General features: G+C 57.8%; 1 protein-coding gene across 2 annotated transcripts in view; it reads left to right on the top strand.

Moving 5' to 3' along the window:
- The window catches only part of HRH2 (histamine receptor H2), a 42676-nt gene that overhangs the window by 19197 nt on the left and 2400 nt on the right, over positions 1–21079 (top strand). The window contains exons 2-3 of one of the 2 annotated variants that reach the window (XR_001158260.3): positions 5050–6617; positions 11894–12030. Coding sequence is in view for 1 of the 2 variants with exons in the window: in XM_012781540.3 (XP_012636994.1) it covers positions 5542–6617 (1076 nt within the window). In the remaining variant the exon portion in view is untranslated. The remainder of the gene's footprint in view (positions 1–5049; positions 6618–11893; positions 12031–21079) is intronic. The other variant, XM_012781540.3, reaches the window with a different exon arrangement.

Consider the following 21079-nt stretch of genomic DNA (forward strand, 5'->3'; position numbering starts at 1 on the left):
GGGTAGGACGTGCTCAAAGACCGGGGAAGTCTGCTGCAAAGCCGGCACAGTGGCAGCAGGGACAGGGCCCTGAGGGCTGCGAGCGTGCGGGTGGGGGCTTCCCACGAAGGGGCTCTGGACCGGGCAGCCCCAGCCTCGGCCCCAGCCTGGCGCCCGCCCGGCCCGCGCAGCCCCGGCTTCCATTGCTGTGCATGTCCTCCCTCTGCAGACCCTCGCCCTTCCCGTCTCCTCCTGCCGTCGTGCGGGGGCCGGCAATCTCGGGATAAAAGACTGAGGGGGTGAGGAAGGGCGCACGGTGAAACCCAAGTCCCCCTCCCACCCCGTCCCCAGAGGCCGCTCTCGCCGGGACCTCCTGCACGGACCCTGGGCCTGGAGAGGCGCGGGCGCTTGCGTGTGTGCCCCGTGCGGGTGTGCCCCATGCGCGTGTGCCCCCTGCGCGTGTGCCCGGTGCGCGTGTGCCCCCTGCGCGTGTGCCCCGCCGCGTGTGCCCCCTGCACATACCGCGCGGACACGCTCTGGGGGCCACCCCGCACCGTGGGCGCGGCCGCCTGCGCCTGCAGCCCCCACGGCTCCCTCTCACCGGGCGTGTGTGCTCATGCGCTCTCTGCGCCTTTGCCGTGGGGAGTCGCAGGGCGAATTCCTAGGAGGCGACCGCTGGGCCAGTAGTCAGTGTTTTTCTCTCTGACGGTGCCTTCCAGACCCGAGAAAATGTGTGCATCTCAGTGTTTTTATCTCTGCTTGGGCCTTCCAGACCCGAGCACACACTCACGTGCACACGCAGATACGACCCGAGTACACACACACACACGTGCGCACATGCGGATGCAGCCCAAGTAGACACACACACGCAAGTGTGCACACGCAGGCATGGCCCAAGTACACACACACATGCACGCACGTGGGCACACGCAGACATGGCCCGAGTACACACACACGTGTGCAGACACAGACGTGGCCCAAGTACACACATGCGCACATGTGCATACACAGACACAGCCCGAGTATACACACATACACGCACATACGCAGATGCAGCCCGAGTACACACACACACGTGTGCACACGCAGACACAGCCCTGAGTACACACACGTGTGCACACACAGATTCGGCCCGAGTACACACACACATGTGTGCACACGCAGACACAGCCCCGAGTACACACACACACGTGCACACACAGACGTGGCCCAAGTACACACAGACACATGTATACACACAGACTCAGCCCGAGCACACACACACGTGTGCACACGCAGACGCAGCTTTGGCCGCTGCCAACAGAGCCAGAGAGCCTCTGCGGCCCCACCACGCTCCCGCCGGCCCTGGCTGTCGGGCCTGGACACAGCCGCTGCCCCAGAGCTTCCCCGAGGGGGGCAAGCAGGAGCCGGGCTCCCAGCACACACCAGGCCGGCGGCGCGTCTTAGACGGGCGTCCTGGCCTCCGTGAGTGGGAGGGAAGGGCCCGGAAGGCGGGGGTCTCTGCTCTGGCAGTCGGCCGGGTCGCCCCGGCCGGCCCTGTGCCGCGGCAGCCGCTGCTGTGGGCTTGGGGAGGCTCGTCCTCCCTGCAGGATGGAAGTCGCAACGCCAAAATAACGTCCTGCTTCTCGGGCGCGTTTGGGGCTGCTCCTTGGGGGCTGGGCTGCTTCCTGGCACAAGCCGTCAGCACTGGGCACGTGGGATCTTTGGAGTGGCCGATTACAGGGGAAGATTCTGAGAATTTGTGGCTCATGGAAATGAGGAACTGCCTTGCGGGAACCCAGTGACTCCAGTGACCTCATTACTGCTGTGAGAACAGGGCGGCCGTGGTGCCCGGCAGCCACCTGCCAGGCCTAGCCCCGCTGCCACCCCCGCGGCTGGTGGACGGCAGGACCACGTCCCCCCACCCCCACCCCACCCCGGCTTCTAGTCTCGTCCCCTCTGCCCGAGCTCCCCTCTGCCCGCCAGAGGCTTCTGTGGCTCTCGGGCCAAAACCCGCCTTCTTCCTCCCCGGGGTTTCGAGGGGGCTGTTGGCGCTGTCTGGAACCGCGGCCCTCCCGTGGCACCCGCCCCCGCCTGGGCACACCCACCTCCCTGGGGAAGCGCCAGGAGCCCAGGGCCTCTGCTTCCCTTTCCAGATCTCCGGCACAGCCACCGTTAAACAAGCCACGCCGCAGCAGCCACTTCGTGTCTGTCTCCCAACGATGTTTCATTTTCTATTGTTTAAATTTTTTTTTTTTTTTTTTTTGAGACACAGTCTCACTTTTGTTGCCCGGGCTAGAGTGAGTGCCGTGGCATCAGCCTAGCTCACAGCAACCCAAAACTCCTGGGCTCAAGCGATCCTCCTGCCTCAGCCTCCCGGGTAGCTGGGACTACAGGCATGCGCCGCCATGCCCGGCTGATTTTTTCTATATATTTTTAGTTGTCCAGCTCATTTCTTTCTGCTTTTAGAGATGGGGTCCCGCTCTTGCTCAGGCTGGTCTCGAGCTGCTGAGCTCAAGCGATCCTCCTGCCTCGGCCTCCCAGAGTGCTGGGATGACAGGCGGGAGCCACCGCGCCCGGCCTACGATATTTTATCTGACGTGCATCCTACCACTGTGCCCAGCACGGCTGTGCCGGAGGGATGTGGAACCATCGCCCCCTACCCGGGGGAGCTCACGTTGTTTGCGTTTCTTTGCCGCTTGTGGACCTGCCCACACGACACCTTTCGCCCTTTCTGTGCGTTGTCGTACGGCGCAGTTGTCCTGCACAGGCTGGGCTCCCCAAAAGAACAATCTAGATCTAAGTAGCCGAGAGGAACATCCATTCCATATTGGGAATTTTAAGGGAATGAAGGAAGGGCCGTGTGTGGTGGCGTGTAGGGCGTGTTTGGGCGGCGCCCCGTGAGTGCCCCACGCACGCGGAGGTGCAGAGAAGGTCCGGAGGGCCCCACCACACCAGGCAGCAGGGCAGGGGGGCTGTGATGGCCACGGTAGTTGGCCCTTGCTGTATACCTTGGGGATGCCCGGTGTGCTGTACGGAGCACGTTATCACTTAGGAATCTGAGAGGCGAGTTCAAGAGCGTATGTCTGTGCTACCTGTGACAGTGACAGCATGGGTCTTTCTCTCACGCAGAGGGAGCCACAGAAGGGGTGATGGGGCCCTCTAGGGCCGGCGAGCCTTCTGCTCACGGGGACAGGAAGGATGGCGGGGGGAACGAGCCCCATGAGAAGCCCCTGCCTTCGCAGAAGGTTACCAGAAACTCACGGGAGCTGGGTTTTAAATAGACATGCAACGGAAGCTCCTCTTTGAGACTCCTCGGGGGAAGAAATCACAGCCGTTTCGTTCGACCCTCAGAACCTGGAGCGGCATCTGGCGCTTTGCAGATTCTCAAAGAAATATCTGTTGAAAAGAGCAGAGGAAAAGAGGGGAGGGGAGCAGGGGAGAGGAGGGGAGGGGAAGGAAGGAGTTTCGAGTTATAAGAGAAGCTGGTCCGTGCAGACTTGGAGACCCCAAACGCTACCTGAGGCGTCGGCCGGGCGCCAAGACACCTGTGCTGGCTGTCAAGGAAACTCAGAGAAAGTTTTGATCAGAAATAAGGATTCTCAAAAAAAAAAAAAAAAAAAAATCCTTGTCGCTACCCCATCCCAAATTAATTTAGTGTGGCAGTGAGACTCGCGCTGTTCGGGCTGCACATGTAATGGAAAGATCTTCTAGACATAAATGCAGGGCGGCCCGGCTGGCGCGGCCGGTGACCGAGAGGGGAGCTTTGAGCCCCACCGACACAGGGGCTGTGCCTGATTGATGCTTCTCGCCTTCAGGTTGCAAAACTGCTGCAGGCAAGAGCCCGGGAGAGGCTTAATTTATGTCCCACGGAGATTAGCTTGCTTCTGAGAGGGTTTCTGCCCTGGCCGGGTCTCTGCCCTCGCCCAGCCACCGGGCGTCTGCTCAGGCTGCCGTTTGAAGAGCTCGGCGGGCGGGCGGAACCGTGCGTGCGGCAGGGTCAGGAAGGGGGCAGGGCCTTGGCTGGCTTCTCGCCTGCAGGAATCACAGACTGTCACACTAGGAGGGAGATGACTTGGAGACTCTCGGGAGTCCCCGGGGCTCCTGTTTGAGCAAGAAGCCTGGTGTTCGCAGCCGGAAGGGGGCAGGGAGGAGAAACCACCCAGATGCCCGCGGGAGGGTGAACGGGGAATGGCAGAGGACACAGGGTGAGCCACCACGCGGGCTGGTACACAGCCTCTGGAAGGACAGAGTGAGCCGCGTGGACGTAAGGGCCACGTGCACTGCACAGTGAGACGGGCGAGATTCAGAGATGTGCTCGGAGCGCATCCACACTGATGGGGCGTGGAGACGACGGGTGAGGGACTGTAGGCTCGGCGTGGCTTCGTACAGCCCATGAGCTAAGGATGCGTTTTTGCATTTTTAAATCAAAAAAAGGAGATTTGTGTGTGTGTGTGTGTGTGTGTGTGTGTGTGTGTGTGTGTGTGTGACACATGAAAATTATAAGAAATTCAAATTTCGGTGTCCGTCACGCAAGTCTCACTGGAGCGCGGCCGCACTCGCCGGCCGCTGTACAGCGGAAACTAGCTATTCCCTGACCCTTCCCGAAGAAGTTGTCGGCCCCCGGCTTAGAGTGCGGTGACGCTTTGCAGAGCCACAGCCCCAGATGCTGTCCTTGCACCCTGCAAGAGTAAGATTCATTGCATCGGTTCCCTCGTCCATTCATTCTCTCATTTACTCGTCAGGTGCCTGATGCCCACCTGTGGGCAGGTGCCAGGACCCAGCAGTGAACACACAGAAGCAGCCCCTGCTCTGGTGGCGCTGAGGCTGTGTCTAGATGGTTCTGTTTTCAGTTTGAGTGTTCCCAGTCCTCCCACTTTCCCTCCCGAGCCTCAGGGTCCAGCCCCTTGCACGCTGCCTGCTGTCTCCTCCCCGCTGTGGACTGGCCCCTCCTAAGGAAAGGCACCCACGGGTGGCCTCTGCCTCCTGGGGTCTTGCCAGGAGGCCGACGCCTAGAAGGACTCACCTTAAAAACCGTCACGCTCTGGGCCTGGTTTCAAAGTGCTCAACGTCCAACCTTTGCCCTTTCAGCTCCTGCCCTCCAGAGAGCCCAGAGAGGGAGGCCTCGGGCCCTGAGCCCAGCACGTGGATGGGAGGAGCGGGAGCCAGCTATGGAGAAGGACACAGCTGTGTCTCCGTGTGATCCCTCCTGCACGACGCCAGAGCCACCTCCAGACACACGCTTCAGTGCCTCGGTCTCCGTGCGGGGCCTGGGGAGCGGAGACCCAGCCCCGCCCCGAAGGAAGGCAGCTCTTCGGGGCATCCGAGGACTGGAGTTTGAGCTGCAAACCTGGCTTCAAGGCCTGCCTTTCTCTCCTTTTCATTCGTGCTCGTGCCTAACGCATTATAGGAGACCGCTTTATTTATTTCTAGAGAAACAGCTCTGGGTCCGTCATTGAAGGCCCCTGAAATCTGGACACCGTTTTTTGAGCGCTCAGCGGGTGGCATCCATCACTAACCCGTCAGGAGCTGGGGGAGGAGTGGCCGGGGCCCAGCCCGGGGGCGGAGCTGCAGGGCCGCAGGATGGCGTCCAATGCCACGGCCTCTTCCCTTTGCCTGGACTCCACCGCGTGCAGGGTCACCATCAGCATGGTCCTCACCATCCTCATCCTCATCACCATCGCGGGCAATGTGGTGGTCTGTTTGGCTGTGGGGTTGAACCGCCGGCTCCGCAACCTCACCAACTGCTTCATCGTGTCCCTGGCTGTCACCGACCTGCTCCTGGGCCTGCTGGTGCTGCCCTTCTCCGCCATCCACCAGCTGAGCTGCACGTGGAGCTTCGGGAGGGTCTTCTGCAACATCTACACCAGCCTGGACGTGATGCTGTGCACGGCGTCCATCCTCAACCTCTTCATGATCAGCCTGGACCGGTACTGTGCCGTCATGGACCCGCTGCGCTACCCCGTGCTGGTCACCCCTGTCCGGGTTGCCGTCTCTCTGGTCTTAATCTGGGTCATCTCCATCACCCTGTCCTTCCTGTCTATCCACCTGGGGTGGAACAGCAGGGCGGAGACCAGTAAGAGCAACCACACCACCGCCAAGTGCAAAGTGCAGGTCAACGAGGTGTACGGCTTGGTGGACGGGCTGGTCACCTTCTACCTGCCTCTGCTGGTCATGTGTGTCACTTACTACCGCATCTTCAAGGTGGCCCGGGACCAGGCCAAGAGGATCAACCACATCAGCTCCTGGAAGGCAGCCACCATCAGGGAGCACAAAGCCACGGTGACGCTGGCTGCCGTGATGGGGGCTTTCATCATCTGCTGGTTTCCGTACTTCACCGTGTTCGTGTACCGGGGCCTCAAAGGGGACGACGCCATCAACGAGGTGTTTGAGGCCGTCGTGCTGTGGCTGGGCTACGCCAACTCGGCCCTGAACCCCATCCTGTACGCCGCCCTCAACAGGGACTTCCGCACGGGGTACCGGCAGCTCTTCTGCTGCGGGCTGGCCGGCCGCAACTCCCGAGGAACCTCGCTGAGGTCCAGCAGCTCTCAGCTGTCCAGGAGCCAAAGTCGGGAAGCCAGGTGGCAGGAGGAGAAACCCCTGAAGCTCCAGGTGTGGAGTGGGACGGAAGCCACGGCCACCCAGGGAGCCACAGACAGGTAACCGCCCTCGGTGCCGGAGGGGTCGCTGGGAGGGAGACCCCTGTTCGGGGATGCTGCTTTGGGTCCCGGGAACTCTTCTCCAGCACTTTGCAAACTGTCTGGTTGGATCCTCCCAACGGCCATACCCAAAGGTATGACTGTTGAGCGCTGGTTTTCTTTTTGAGACAGAGTCTCACTTTGTTGCCCAGGCTAGAGTGAGTGCCGTGGCGTCAGCCTCGCTCACAGCAACGTCAATCTCCTGGGCTCAAGCGATCCTCCTGCCTCAGCCTCCCGAGTAGCTGGGACTACAGGCACGTGCCACCGTGCCCGGCTAATTTTTTCTATAAATTTTAGTTGGCCAATTAATTTCTTTCTATTTATAGTAGAGACGGGGTCTCGCTGTTGCTCAGGCTGGTTTCGAACTCCTGACCTCCGGCCATCCGCCCGCCTCGGCCTCCTAGAGTGCTGGGATTACAGGCGTGAGCCACCGCGCCCGGCCCCGTTGAGCTCTGTTTTAGCAGAAGCACGTTAAAGTCCTCAGAGACACTGGTGAGGGCAAACGGGAGCCTGGACAACAGTCTGGGGACCCTAGACGTTGCGGGCCCCCTTTTCCAGCTACGCTTGTCCTTACGACCAGGAGACCAAGTCTGGGGCCTGACTGTGCCACGTAGGAGTGGTGAGTGCCCAACCGGCCCCAGGGCAGCACCAGGTAGCCGCGAGCTGCTGCCGCACTGGGGGCCCCCCGGTGTTCCGCGGGAGCAGCAGGAACCGGCATCCAGAAGTCGCTCGGTAAATGCTGCTTTACTCTTCCCAGAAGTCCGGTCTTTGGAGCTGACCCATTCATTCATTCTTTCGTTCGTTCCTTCATTTGCAAGCATTTACCCAATTCCCACCGTGTGCCAGGAGCCGTGTTGAATGTTGGGGGTGTGGACACAGCATGTTTGTGTCGGTGCTGACGGGTGGTGGTGCGGTTCCGGTCTCAGCTCTGCCCTGTGGCTCGGGCAAGTCCCTGCCCTCCCAGCCCTGGTTTCCTCATCTTCCAGAAAGTTAACTCTGTCCCGTGTGGCCGGCCTGCTCACCCCGGGGCGGCCTGAAGCCCACGGGAGCCGAGGGGTAGAACGGGCCCCGTGGTCTCCCGGGAGGGCAGGAGTCCCACTGGAGCGCCGGGCGTCGGACTCTGGAAAGGCTCGGGAGGCTCCGCAGCCCCGCCCAGGGGGCTCTGGGTTCTGGTCTCCGTGGCGGCTGCGGGCGCAAAGCTGCCTAAAGAGATCCCTGGGCTTCCGGTCCCCTGTGGCCCTGGCGGCCACCACCCTCCCCGGGCGTGGCATGTCCCCTGTAGACTTGGATCCTGTGCCCTCCACTCTTGCACCACTGTCCCTCTGCGCCGAGCTATGGTCTCAGCCTCCTCCCTGGCCTCCCGGCCTCTGCCTCTCAAATCCATCCCGCCAACGTGCACTTCCGGAGACTTCCACGCCCAGTCCTGTCCTTGCACGGTCCCCCGTTCGAGAGGCAGCCTCCCGTGCAAAGTCCGCTGAGCCCGCAGAGCCTGGAGAAGCGGCCGCACTGGCTCAGTCGCTGGTATCACTTTGGGCTGCTGTGACCTGGGTGAGCCCCCCGGGTCGGCAAGCCGCCCGTTCGCCCCGACCCTCAAGGCGACTCTCTCACTGAGGCTTTAAGCACGGTGGCTGACGCTCACTCAGCGCCCACTGCTCGCCCACCTCACCCGTGCCACGCTGTGTCTAGGTGCCGGTCATTCCGCAGGGTGTCTGCTCCCGCCCCTGTGCCGAGGGCCCCACCCCGTGCGGACCCCTCCTTGCTCATGGTCAGGGGCCAGACCGGAATGGTCCAGAGTGTCCTGTGCCCCCCGCCCCCCTGCACCCACAGGAGCCCCAAGAGCCCGTCCTGGAGGGCAGTGCCTCTGGGCTGAGCCTTGAAATGCAAACGAGAAAAGACCCTCGAGCCCAGGGCCCCCCGTTCATTCTCAGCACAAGCTGTGATGCAGGGGCCTGTTTAGTCTCCACGTTTCAGGTGGGAAAACGGAGGCTCAGAGAAGCCACGCCAGTTGCCCCAAGTGGCATCCGCTAGTAAGTCAGCCGGAGCCGCCCCCGAGCAGCCACGGAAGCAGCAGCGCCTGTCCCCTGGGCGCTGGGCACACTGCGGGGTGAGCGCCCGGGGCGGGGGCTGGGAAGACACCAGGGCCGGCGGAGCGGGGCTGCCCGCCTGGGTCCCACGCAGGTCCGTGGCTGGGCTCTGTCCTGCAAGCCGAGAGCCGGTGGGGGGGGGGTCTCACGCCAGCGCTGAGGGTGCAGAGGGTGGAGGAACAAGGCACGGCTGGGGGGGTGGTTCCTCGATAAGGGCGGCTCCCCGCCTCTCTGCTGGCTGATAGCGCGTCCGTCTTGCTCTCCGTGTGGGGACGAGACCCAGCGCTGAGTCCGAGCCCTTATCGTCGCCCAGCTTGGGGCCTCAGCCTGAGCCACGAACTCCGAGGGCCGGAGCCAGCCTGCTCTTTGGGGTGGGGCTGGAGCCCGGCCAACCAGGGCAGAGGGCACCGAGCTCCCTAGAACTGCAGCGTCAGCACGGCGTCCCTGCTCACTGACCTCCCTGCCTCTCGTCACCCACAGGACGTAGACAGCCCTGCGTCAGGCCCCCCTCCCCCCCCCCCCGGGGCTGCCTCGACCGACCACCACCAGCTCACGGCTAAAGACAACTCAGCACACTTACTCTGTTGCAGCTCAGGAGGTCAGAGGTCTGAAAGCAAGGTGTAGGCAGGGCGGGTTCCTTCTGGAGGCTTCCAAGGGGGCACCCCTTCCTTGCCTTTCCTCACTCTTAGGTGCCCCCTGCACTCCCCGGCTCAAAGCCCTCTCTCACGCCGGCCCCTTGCTGCCATGCTCAGGTGGCTGTCTCCTCTCCCCTCCCCACTCCCATAAAGACACTGCGGTTGCGTCGAGGGCCCCCGGATAACCCACCCTGCTCTCCCCATCTCGGATTCCTTTAATCACGTCTGCAAACTCCCTTTTGCCCCGTAAGGTAGCATCCTCAGGTGGTTAGAACATGGACACTTTCAGGAGCCACTGTTTAGCCTCCCGGAAGCCCCAGCTGCCTGGCCTGGCATTCGGGGCCCCACATGGTTTGGTCCCTGTCCGTCTTCCCCTTTCCACTTCCTGCCACCCCCGCCAGGCCCACTCTCCACCTCCCTCTGCCCCCGGCCGAGACAAACCACTCAGAGTGCGTTCATTCAAGAGCGTTCGTTCGGCAAGGACTTGCTCTCTGCCAGCACCCTCTGGGCAGCAGCGAGCAGAGCAGAGGCCCCCCTTTCTCCTAGAAGCGTTATCCTAGGGCAGCGGCTCTCAAAGTGTGGTCCCCGGCCAGCAGGGGACTCCCGGAAACGGAGCAGGTGGCCCAGACCTCACAGCCTCATGGAGGGGCAGAGCCGGGGTTCGGGCCCTGCCCCCTAGTCTGTCTGACCCCAGAGTCTGGGCTCTCTCCACGATGAAACGCTGCCTGGACTTGAACTTGGCCCTGTGTTTTTTGAGCAACAGCTCAGGGCTAGATGCCAGGTGGGGAAACTGAGGCATGGGGAGGCAAGTGACCTAAGAAGCGAAGCGAGCTAAGGGGAGGCTGGCAGAGGAGCCCTGTTGTCTCCGGTCCCCGGGTCCAGAGCTCTCTGGGTCCTTTTCCTGCCCAACCCCCTTGTTCTCGGTGACCTCCCTGGGCCGTGAGATCGCATTCCCGAGCACCTGGAGTGCCAGCGTCTCTCCCAGGGCCCTGAGGCTGCTGCACCTGGGCTTCCACTCCCAGGTGCCTGAAGCCTGGAGTCACAGGCTGGGGGCGGGAGGGGGGGCTTCTTCCCGCTCCCCCCACCGACTGGCGGCTGGAGTCCACTCTCCTTCCCTCTGCAGCCAGAGAGAGGTTTTCAGACGTGGATTTGGATCCTACTCCCCGCTCCTGTTGCTCTGAAAGTGACGCTTTCTTGCCCCGGCCCCCACGCCCTGCACTGCGTGCGGCTCCCACACTGCCCAACCCCCCTGGGGGCCCTCTGGGCCTCTCCCAGGCCACACGGTGTCCTGCTCCACGCCACCCCCCATCAGCCCAGACCCTCTTCTTAGCCCTCTCGGTGCTCGTTAGTTTGATGTCTCCCCCAGACCTGCCCCTGAGGGCGGCTGGACCCTGACCGGGCACCGCCCTGCACAGCAAGGGCAGGGTAGATCTTGGAGCAAGGGCAGGGTAGATCTTGTCCTCCGTCAGAGAACCCTGAGGGCGGTCACAGCTGCGGGAAACCGAGAGCTCAGAGCCTGCTTTCTACCCCGGGCAGCCCTCCCAGCAGGGTGGGGCCGGCAGGGAGGCGGCCAGGCCCCCACCTCTGACGCCGGGGACTCCAGGGACGTGGAGCACTTTGCGCCAGTAGCACAGAAAGGGGGCTCCAGCGCCCCCCCACAACCTGCCGACGTCCCCTGAGTCGCCCCGCGCGGAGGCTGGGGCACGGGGGGAGCAGGGCGGGCCTTGTCTGCCGTGCCATGTCCGGCCGCTGCTCCTGGGAAGAGCCGTAGTCAGAAAGGAGGCTTCCCTGGCCGGCGGGCCCCTCTCCTCCGCCTCCCGGCCCTGCTCTCCCGGGCTGGGGCTGGCAGGTCCCTGGCTCGTGCCGACCCGACGGTCCGAGCCGCGTGTCCCGAGAAGAGCTGTCGTGAGAGTAAGAGGGTGCCGGCGTTGGCTCCGTTGCGGGCACGTGAGGGGGGCCCCACCCATCGCGATGTGTGTTCTCCACCACCCGTCGCTGTCTCTCGTCCCAGCCTGTCTTTCTTCCGAGTGAAGTTTTTTATTGAGGCGCACTTCGTCTGCTGCGAAACCTCCATGTGAGCACCTTGCGTCACCCCCGGAAAAAACCTGCCGCCTTCGGCTGTCACCTCCTGCCCCTGCACTGCGCCCCTGCCCCCCTCCACCGGGCCGGCCGCGCCTCTGCTTTCCGTGTCTCTAGGCTCGACTGCGGGACGTCTCACACGCCGTGTGGTCTTTTGTGGTTTCCGTGGCTTAGGTGGCATCTCCCAAGTTCTGTCTGGTGTTTCTTCCATCCCTGGTGTGTGTGTGTGTTCCTCCACGCCCTCTGGTTTTTCTTTCCTGTCCCTGGTCCCATCCAAGGCCCGCTGCGCCTCCACCAGGGGGTCGGGGGCGGCTCTCGGGGCGGTCCGGAGGCCCCCCGTGGAGGCTCCAGGCCTGAGGCCGTGCCGCGGACCTGCTGGCCGAGACGATGGCGCTGGACGCCAGCCAGGAGCTAACCCTTTCCTCTTCTGTCTCCTCAGGGAGTTTGGGGAGTGAGAGCCCCTCGTGCTCCCGAGAGGAAGCCAGGGGAAGCGGAGCAGAGAGAGGAGACGGGAAACCCTTTACAGCCTCAAAAGCCAAAGGAGGATAAATCGAGGCCCCAGGAGTCACTGGAAAGGTAGCTCGCGCGTCTCACCTCCAGCCCGGGAAGCCCTCTGAGGCCCCGGCTTGGACCCAAGGGAGCCCCCGTCCCCTGCCTGCGCCCTCCCCTGGCCCCGCCTGCTGGCTCCTTCCGACGCAGGGCTAGAGCCACCGCCGTCCCAGGGCTATGATGGGGAGGGGAGGGGACGGTGCCTTCAGGGCCACGGGTGGCACCTGTCCCCGTAAGAAAAAGGAGCTCACGCTAGGTGAACAGGTGAGGAAAAGGCTCTTCCTGCAGGGGGGACTTGTGCCCAGGGCACTTGGCTGTCAGCAGAGGGAGGACTGGATTTCAGCCCCACTTCGCCTGACACGGCTGTGCAGGGAGCACCTGCACCGCCCCCCAGACCCGGGAGACCGAGGCCCTGGCACCCGCGCAGTTCTGCCCTTGGAGGGCCAGAGCAGCCTCGGACGGCGCATGAGCGACTGGGGGTGGCCGTGATCCGGTCGACCTTCGCTTAGGGACACAGAAATGGGAGCTCCGTGTCATCTTCCGTGAGACACGAAATGTTATTCTACTATTTTTTTTTTTTTTCAACCATTTCACCCAGAACAGGTGGTGGGCTCCGTCGGGCCAACCCTGGTGTGGCGGGAAGAGATGGGCGGCCAGTTTCAGCCCCTGACGCTGGGACCTGGGCCGGGCGGCTCGCCCTCTCCGAGCCTCAGCCTGCCCATCTGCAAAGTGGGGATAAAAAAACGCCTCCCTGTGAGGGTTAGGGTGAGATCTGGGACCAGTTTATGCAGAGCGCCTGGCACGGAGTGAGTGCTCAGCAGCTTTTGTGCCGTTGTTCCCGCCCTGTGCCCAGGAGCAGCTGAGGAGGGCGGGGCAGGCTCCGTGGGCTCCGTCTCAGCCGTGCGCTGCTCAGCTGTTCAGGTCGGTCCTGACCCTGCGCCTCGTGTCCCTCGTCTGAAAATGGGGGACTTGGATCCGTCTCCGGGGACCATTCCAGTGCTGACTATATATAAACGCTTAACAAGGGAGGCAAATCGTGCCAAACCCCCAACTGTGTTGTGTCAAGAATCTCCTGGCAAGGGCGATGAGGGACGTGTTTTCCATGCTAATGAGTCGCTCAGAGTGCGGAGGCAAATGCAGTAAAATGTGTCCTTGTCACAGCTTCTGCAGGTGCAGGAGCCGGGGCAGGTGCAGGCACAGGCCGGGCACAGGGCAGGTCCTCAGAGAGAGCCCCCGGCCTGGGGCACGGGGCACCTGGGGCTGTCTCCTGCCCCCGCCACAGTTCAGCCGTGTGACCTTCAGAAGATGGCATCCCTCCCTGGGTCCCAATTTGCTCATCTGTGAAAGAGCTGAGAATTCTGGCAACGGTCCCTGCCGCTGAAGAGACGGCAGTGAGTGACAGGGCTCTCTGCTGCCGCGGGTGACACTGGTGTTCTGTAAACTCGCGGCGGCTGTTTGTGGCCGTGCCGGGGGCAGGGTGGGGTGTGCGCGGCAGGTGCCCACAGCCCTGGGGGCTCTGGGGGGTGGAGGGCCACTCCTCCCGCCCGCAGACAGGAAGGCGGCGTTGTCCCAGCTGCTGCAAAGTGGCAGGTGACACTTCAGAGCCGTCCGTGTCTGCCCACCCCCCGTGTCCGGCCCCCGCGGAAAGCGCAGAGTGTGCAGAGGGCCTCGCGGAGCGTGGAGGACACTCAGTCCTTCCTCATTCGAGGACTGACCACCTGCCATCATCACCTAGGGACAAACGTCCAGTCCAGGTGGCAGGGCTGTCCCGCAGGCCCACGGGATTCAGGGAACTTCCCCTTCCCCTGCCGAATCCGGGGTGTATGGAACGTTCTGTTAAAACAGAACATGAACTGACAGCTGCAGTGAAACCCCGTTCCTGCTGCCACCCTCCCAAGCCCCGAGGCCACAGCTGTGCACGGCCTCCTCTGTCCCCGTGCACGGCCGCCTCCGTCCCCGTGCACGGCCGCCTCCATCCCCGTGCACGGCCGCCTCTGTCCCCTACACGGCCGCCCCTATCCCCGCGCACGGCCGCCCCTGTCCCCGCGCACGGCCGCCTCTGTCCCCTACACAGCCGCCCCTGTCCCCGTGCACGGCCGCCCCTGTCCCCTGCACGGTCACCCCTGTCCCCGTGCACGGCCTCTGTCTAAGTGTAGGTTCGTGAAGATTTAGGGATCCACTGTACCCCCATGGGGGCAGAGGAAGCGGGGTACAGGAGCAGCGTGAAGCCTCTTAGCTGCCGTTTCTGTCCTCCTGCAGGGCCCTCCCTTGTCCTGGGCCTCTAGCGGTGGGTCACAGTCCCTGAGCTTTCAGACTCTGAATCCTCCTTTAGTGGCCCTGCCTTACCTCCAGCAGGGTTTTGCTCCCCCAGGAGGGGAGCAGGGGCAGCAGCCTCGGGGCCTACGCTGGTGGCCAAGTCCCCAGGGGTGGTGGGGACTCGTCCCAAGGGCTCTGGGAAACCCGCTGCACCAGGACTCTCTCAGCACCTGCTGCTGCTCGGGGCTTAAGACGCCGTCCGTGCCTGGCTCTCGGGGCCTAGGCCGGGGCCGGGCAGCCTGTCCGCTTGGCAAAGTCTGCCCCGTCCTGCCCGTCCCGAAGAGCACCCTCGCTGCCCGGTGTACCGACCCCATCCCACAGCCACCTGGGAGGGGACTAGTACCTGCCGCTGCTGGAGTGACGGGTGAGCCTGGTGGCCCCGTCCCAAATCGGCGGTTGTCGGGGAGTCGAAGCCACCGGGCAGTGTGGGAGCACGCTGGCCCCGAACCCCTGCTTTGTGTGTTGGGGGTGGGGGGCTGAGCTGAGGCCTCCGGAGGCTCCCGTACTCGCTGTGAGTCCCCGGGCAAGCGACTCGCGTTCTGTGGGCCTAGACGTCCTCATGGGCCGGTGGTAAGAACAGGATAGGTCCATCACGCCTACTGCACGGGTGTCGTGAGAACTAAATGAGACTGGGCCTCGAGCGCCTGATCCACCAGCGCGATCCTGCTTTCGTTATCCCCGGGCCCAGCTCAGCGGCGGGGAGAGGGCGGGGAGAGGGCTGGGACCCCCCCAGGCCTTCACGGGGACACACCCAGAACCCCTTGCTACCCGTGTGACCTCAGCCAGGTTTTCTAACCTCCCCGTTCCTTAGTTTCCTCCCCTATAAAACGGAGAGAATCCTGGCACCTGCCCGCAGACCCTCTGCTGGGGGTTGTCTCCCTGTCCTTTGCTCACGAGATAAGTGGGGATCGGCCCGAGCCCTGCAGGCAGAACCCGTGTAGGTGGCTCGTGCTCAGCGGCCGTGCCCGCTGCTAGATGCAGAGGAGGAGGAAGAGAAGGAGAGCCCTTGACACTGCCGAACACCTCGCTCTGCCCGTGTCACCTCTTGGCTTCCCCAGCCCTTTCTCTGGGATTGTCCCTGCTTTACAGATGAGGAGGGGAGAAGGGTTGTCTGAGACCCAGCAGCAGGGGAGGGAGGGAGGGAGGGAGGCTCAGGCTGAAGGCAGGGCTCCGGGTTCCAAATGTCCCACTGTCTCCCGCTCACCCCCAGCGCGTAGCTGCTGCTGCTCCGACGGGTGCCAAAATGGTAAGCGCTGCCCGCCGCCCCTGCCAGGCTGCCGGACAGGGGCTCCTGCAGGCGGGCGGTGAGAAGGGAGAGGCAGGAATGCAGCCAGCTCAGAGGTGCCAGCCGCCGGAGACAGCCGGGGCGAGCGTGGGTGTTTCTGGCCACCCGTGAGGTTGGGAAGTCAGGAGACGGTCGAAACCGGGACTTACTGGGGGGGTTCACTCATTAGTTCACACGCGTGAACATCCGCTGTAAACTTGGGCAGGGGGGTTGACGATGAGAGTTCCAAGGCCTGCCTTTACGACACGCCTCGTTTAGTCCAGGAGACAGACAAGGAACGGACACCTGGCCCAGGTAAACTGACAGCTGGCCCGGGGGGATAAGAGCCTCGACAGAGGGGCTGCAGGAGGGAGCCCCGAGTCTCCTGGGAGACCTCAGAGGCAGCCCCCCAGAGGAGGTGATGGCCTGAACAGAGTCTGGAAACAGGAGTAGAAGTTGACTGGAAAAGAATGAAATAAATTTGAGCAGCGGGCATCACACACGCAAAGGCACGGATGCGAGGCACAGCAGCGTGGCCCGTGCAAGCAGGGGTCCTGCCATTTGCACGTCCGTGAGCAGCGGAGGACAGCGGGGAAGGGGCGCTAGCACCCGTCACCCCAGTCCTCACGGCAGTCCTGTGGGCTTTCTACCTCCAACTGATTTCACAGACAGAAAACCGAGGGTCAGGGGGGACCCGAGCAGGGCGTCTCACACAGAGTCGCACTGAAACCCAGTCCCCGGCCCTGGTGGCCGGATATTAACACCCTCCAAGCGCAAGGATGAGGATCGGATGCAGATAACACTCATTTAGGAAATGTTGCGAGTCTGGACCCTTTTAACTGCACGTTGCAGAAACCCAGGTACAAGGGGAGCGGCAGGGAGGGACAGGTAGTCGACTCACGGAAGGAAGAGACTCGGAGTCGCTTCGTGCATGGCTGGACCCAGATGCTCAGACGTCATCGGGAATGTCTCTTTCTCCAGCTTCTGGCTCAGCTTCCTGGTGACGTCATTCCCCGCCAGTCCCTCCCCACGGGGCCACCGAGGCGCCACGCTTGTGTCTTGCCATCTCCACAGACCCGACGGAAAAATGTATCCCTTTCCTAGCTGTTCCGGCGAAAAGTTTCAGGCTTGAATTTTCATTGTCAGGATTGGGTCAGGTGTCTACCTCTAATCCACCTGTCACGAACCCAGCGCCGTCACAGGCGGTGGGGAGGTTGGATCCCGAAGAAGAATCCAGGTCTTGCTACCAAGAGAAGGGGTCTTGGTGCTGGGAAGGTGGAGAAGAACAGGCATTACCCTAAGCACCTACTGTGTGCAGGCACCGTAGTAGGTTCTCTGCCAGAGAACAACAGGCATTACCCTAAGCACCTACTGTGTGCAGGCACCGTAGTAGGTTCTCTCCCAGAGAACAACAGGCATTACCCTAAGCGCCTACTGTGTGCAGGCACCATAGTAGGTTCTCTCCCAGAGAACAACAGGCATTACCCTAAGCGCCTACTGTGTGCAGACACCGTAGTAGGTTCTCTCCCAGAGAACAACAGGCATTACCCTAAGCGCCTACTGTGTGCAGGCACCATAGTAGGTTCTCTCCCAGAGAACAACAGGCATTACCCTAAGCGCCTACTGTGTGCAGGCACCGTAGTAGGTTCTCTCCCAGAGAACAACAGGCATTACCCTAAGCGCCTACTGTGTGCAGGCACCATAGTAGGTTCTCTGCCAGACCCCCATTAACACCCTCACTTCAAGTGTTGGGGCTTAGGACAGAGACGGGCCATGAAGCCATGAAATGGATTGAAGAATATTAAACCTACTAGCATCTTTTTTTTTTTTTTTTTTTGAGACAGGGTCCCACTCTGTTTCCTGGGCTAGAGTGAGTGCCGTGGCGTCAGCCTAGCTCACAGCAACCTCCAACTCCTGGGCTCAAGGGATCCTCCTGCCTCAGCCTCCCGAGTAGCTGGGACTATAGGCATGCGCCACCATGCCCGGCTAATTTTTTATATATATACTTTTAGTTGTCCAGCTAATTACTTTCTATTTTTTTAGTAGAGACGGGGTCTCGCTCTTGCTCAGGCTGGTCTCGAACTTCTGAGCTCAAACGATCCTCCTGCCTCGGCCTCCCAGAGTGCTGGGATGACAGGCGTGAGCCACCGCGCCCGGCCACCTACTAGCATCTTTGCAGATAGACACTCCAGTCCACACAGTGGGAATTCCAGTGTACATGCAGCATGGAGAGCAAGCTAAGGAAGAGAGGGAAGGGCCCCTGCCACTAGACTTTTTAAAGTTAAATATGCATGTTAAAATGTCCTTTTTTAAAAAAAAATTAGACGGTAGAGGTTCCATATGGCATGGAGGAAAGAGAATGAGAAAAAAAAATCCATTTAACACAAAGCAAGAAAAGATAGGGGGGAAATTTAGAAGAGGGAGGACAAATGTAAAACATAAAAACAGATGGAAGAAATGAATGAAAATAAATCAGTAATTACAGTGAATGTAAATGAAATAAATTGGCCAATTAAAAAATTTGAAGAATGTCAGATTTTAATTTTAAAATCCAAACAAATGTTTCTTTCTTTTTTTTTTTTTTTGCAAGAGAACAGACTTAAAATATAAAGAAACAAAAATGTTGAAAGTATAAGGAAGAAAAAAAGATGTACTAGGCAAACGATTGCCAAAAGACATCCAGGGGGCTATATTAATACTCAAGTGAACATTAAGCAAAAAGTATAGTAAAGATAAAGATAGTCAACATATTTTGATAAAAGATTCAATTCACCAGAAAAGTAATAATTCTAAATTTCTATGTGGCAAATAATCTAGCTTTAAAAATATGTAAAGTTGACAGAAATACAAAGATAAATCAATAAATTATTACAGTAGAAAATGTGTAATATACCTCTATCAAAATTTGAAGGTCAAGCATATAAAAAAATCAGTAAGGACATAAAATATTTGGAAAATGCAAATGAAATGTTTACTTTAATGAGCAAACGAAACACTGCTCTCAGGCCAGGTGCAATGGCTCACACCTGTAATCCTAGCACTCTGGGAGGCCGAGGCAGGAGGATTGTTTACTCTCAGGAGTTTGAGGTTGCTGTGAGCTAAGATGACACCACTGCATTCTAGCCAGGGCGACAGAGCAAGACTCTGTCTCAACAACAAACAAAAAAACCTGCTTCCAAAATCTATGGAATGCATATTCCTTGCAAGAGTACGCGAAACATTTGACTATGTACTAGACTAAGAATCAAGCATCTACATATTTCAAAGAGTTATATTCACACAGAAAAATTCTCTGACTACAAGATAACTAAATAACAACAAAACCCTTACATAGCTGGAAACACATTTCTTAGTAGGTCACGGAATGAAGGAAAATCATTATGGACATTAAAAAACATTTTAAAGAAAGCAACAATGGGAATACAGTACTTCACATCAAACCTTATAGGATGCCGCTAATCTGTTCAAAACGAAATGCATGGCTTTAAGTGCTCGTATTTTAAAAAAATAAATTTGAAATTTGATGATCTAAATACCCAATTTAGGAGGTTAAAAAGAACTAAATTACCTCAAAGATAAAGTAAACAGCAGAGACAAAGGCAGAAATAATTAATGAAACAGAAGGTGAAGATTTAATAAGGAGAAGAGTGACAAAACCAAAAGTTAGTTCTTTGAAAAGTTCTGGCAAAATTTGTTAAAATAAAAGAGTAAACAACGTAAGTAAAGAATATGAAGAATGAAACAGGAAATATTTTTATAGATGTTGCAGAGATTAAGAAAGATCATAACATCATGATAATTTTGTATTTGAAACAAGGGAGAGCTAAGGTAAAGTGAACAAAGTTCTAGGAAAAATAGAACATGCTAAAACTGACTTGGGAAGAAACAGAAACCTAAATGGTCCTATAATCATTAAAAATAAATAAAATGAATAGAACACCAATAGTACCTGGTTTTGCAAATGAGTTCTAACAGAACAGAGATCATGGCAGTCCTATACAAATAAGAAAAAGAGGGGAAACTCCTCTATTCATTTTATAAGGGCAGTATAATGTAGATTCAAAAATCAGCATGAAAAAGGAAATCACAATCTAATCAGAAACATAAACATAGTTACAAAAATTCCAAAGTATTAGAAAATACAATCCAGCAATATTTTTAAAACAAAACTATACTCTCTCATGACCAAGTTAGATTCATACAGAAATAGAAGGTAGCTTTAGTATTAGGAATGTTATTAATGCAATTCGGCTCATCAACAGATTAAAGAAGAAAAGAACCTTATTACTATATCAGCAGCAGAAGAGAAAACATTGAATAAGTTTTGGCATCCATTCATAATTCAAAACACAAGACAAACAAAATCCCTCATGACATTATGAGTAGAAGGAAACTTCCTTAACCAAAGAGTATTTACTATTTGCACAGTTGGAGTTCAATTCTCTGTGCATCAGCAATAGATAGTAAGAATATGTCATCTACAGATAGGAAATATTAATGAAACATTTCTAAAATAGGGACCAGGGCCAGCCTTTGCATTCCTATTCAACATTTTCCTGGAAGTCAATGCAGTAAGACAAGAAAAAAATTTTTTTTTAAAAATGGGAGTACAAAGCTATTATCATTCACAGTTGATAACCGTAGTCTGTGTAGACACCAAAAAGCATCTGCAGACAAATCATTGTCATGGACGAGCACTAGGCCCCTTGTGATTTTTCTCTTGGAAGTGGTATCTTTTTGTAGATGTCATTTTCTTACTATCTATTGCTGATGCACAGAGAATTGAGCTCTAATTGTGCAAATGAATTTCATATGTTAGTCTTATGTTCAGTTACCTTGTTAATGCCTTCATATTTATTCAAGTGCCTTGAAGACTCTGGATGCAAAGATTCAATATTATAAAGATGTTTGGACCAGGTGCAGTGGCTCATGCCTGTAATCCCAGCACTTTGGGGAGGCTGAGGTGGGAGAATCTCTTGAGCCCAGGAGTTCAAGACCAGCCTGGGCGCTGTAGTAAGATCTTATCTCCAAAAAAGTTAAATTAAATTAAAATATAAATAAAATGAAATAAACTTTTAAACAAATTAAAAAAAAAAGATGTTTGTCCTTGCCAAATTAATCTGTACATTCAGAACAATTCCCGTTAAAATCCAAACAGTGTTTCCATGGAAATTGACAAATTGATTCTAAAATGTATATGGTCGAGAATAGACTTAGGAACAGTCAAAATATTTCTAAAGGGGAAAAAATAAGACATAGCAATGAAGTCCTTAAGGTAACACTGAAAGAACAGGCAAACAGGCCTTGGAAAAGAGTAAAGTTCAGCTCCTGCTGTTGTAGATCTGTGGGGAAGAGTCAATGCCTGGGCTTTGGGTGCTGAAATTCAGGAGTGTGGGGGGGATGGAAAAATAAAATGAAATTGGATCTTACATGATACAGAGTAATCAATTCCAGATAGGTTAATAGGCAAAAATTTAACTTTTAAAAGAAAATATA

The sequence above is a fragment of the Microcebus murinus genome, chromosome 28, assembly GCF_040939455.1.
Source record: "Microcebus murinus isolate Inina chromosome 28, M.murinus_Inina_mat1.0, whole genome shotgun sequence".
NCBI classification, from domain to species: Eukaryota; Metazoa; Chordata; class Mammalia; order Primates; family Cheirogaleidae; genus Microcebus; species Microcebus murinus.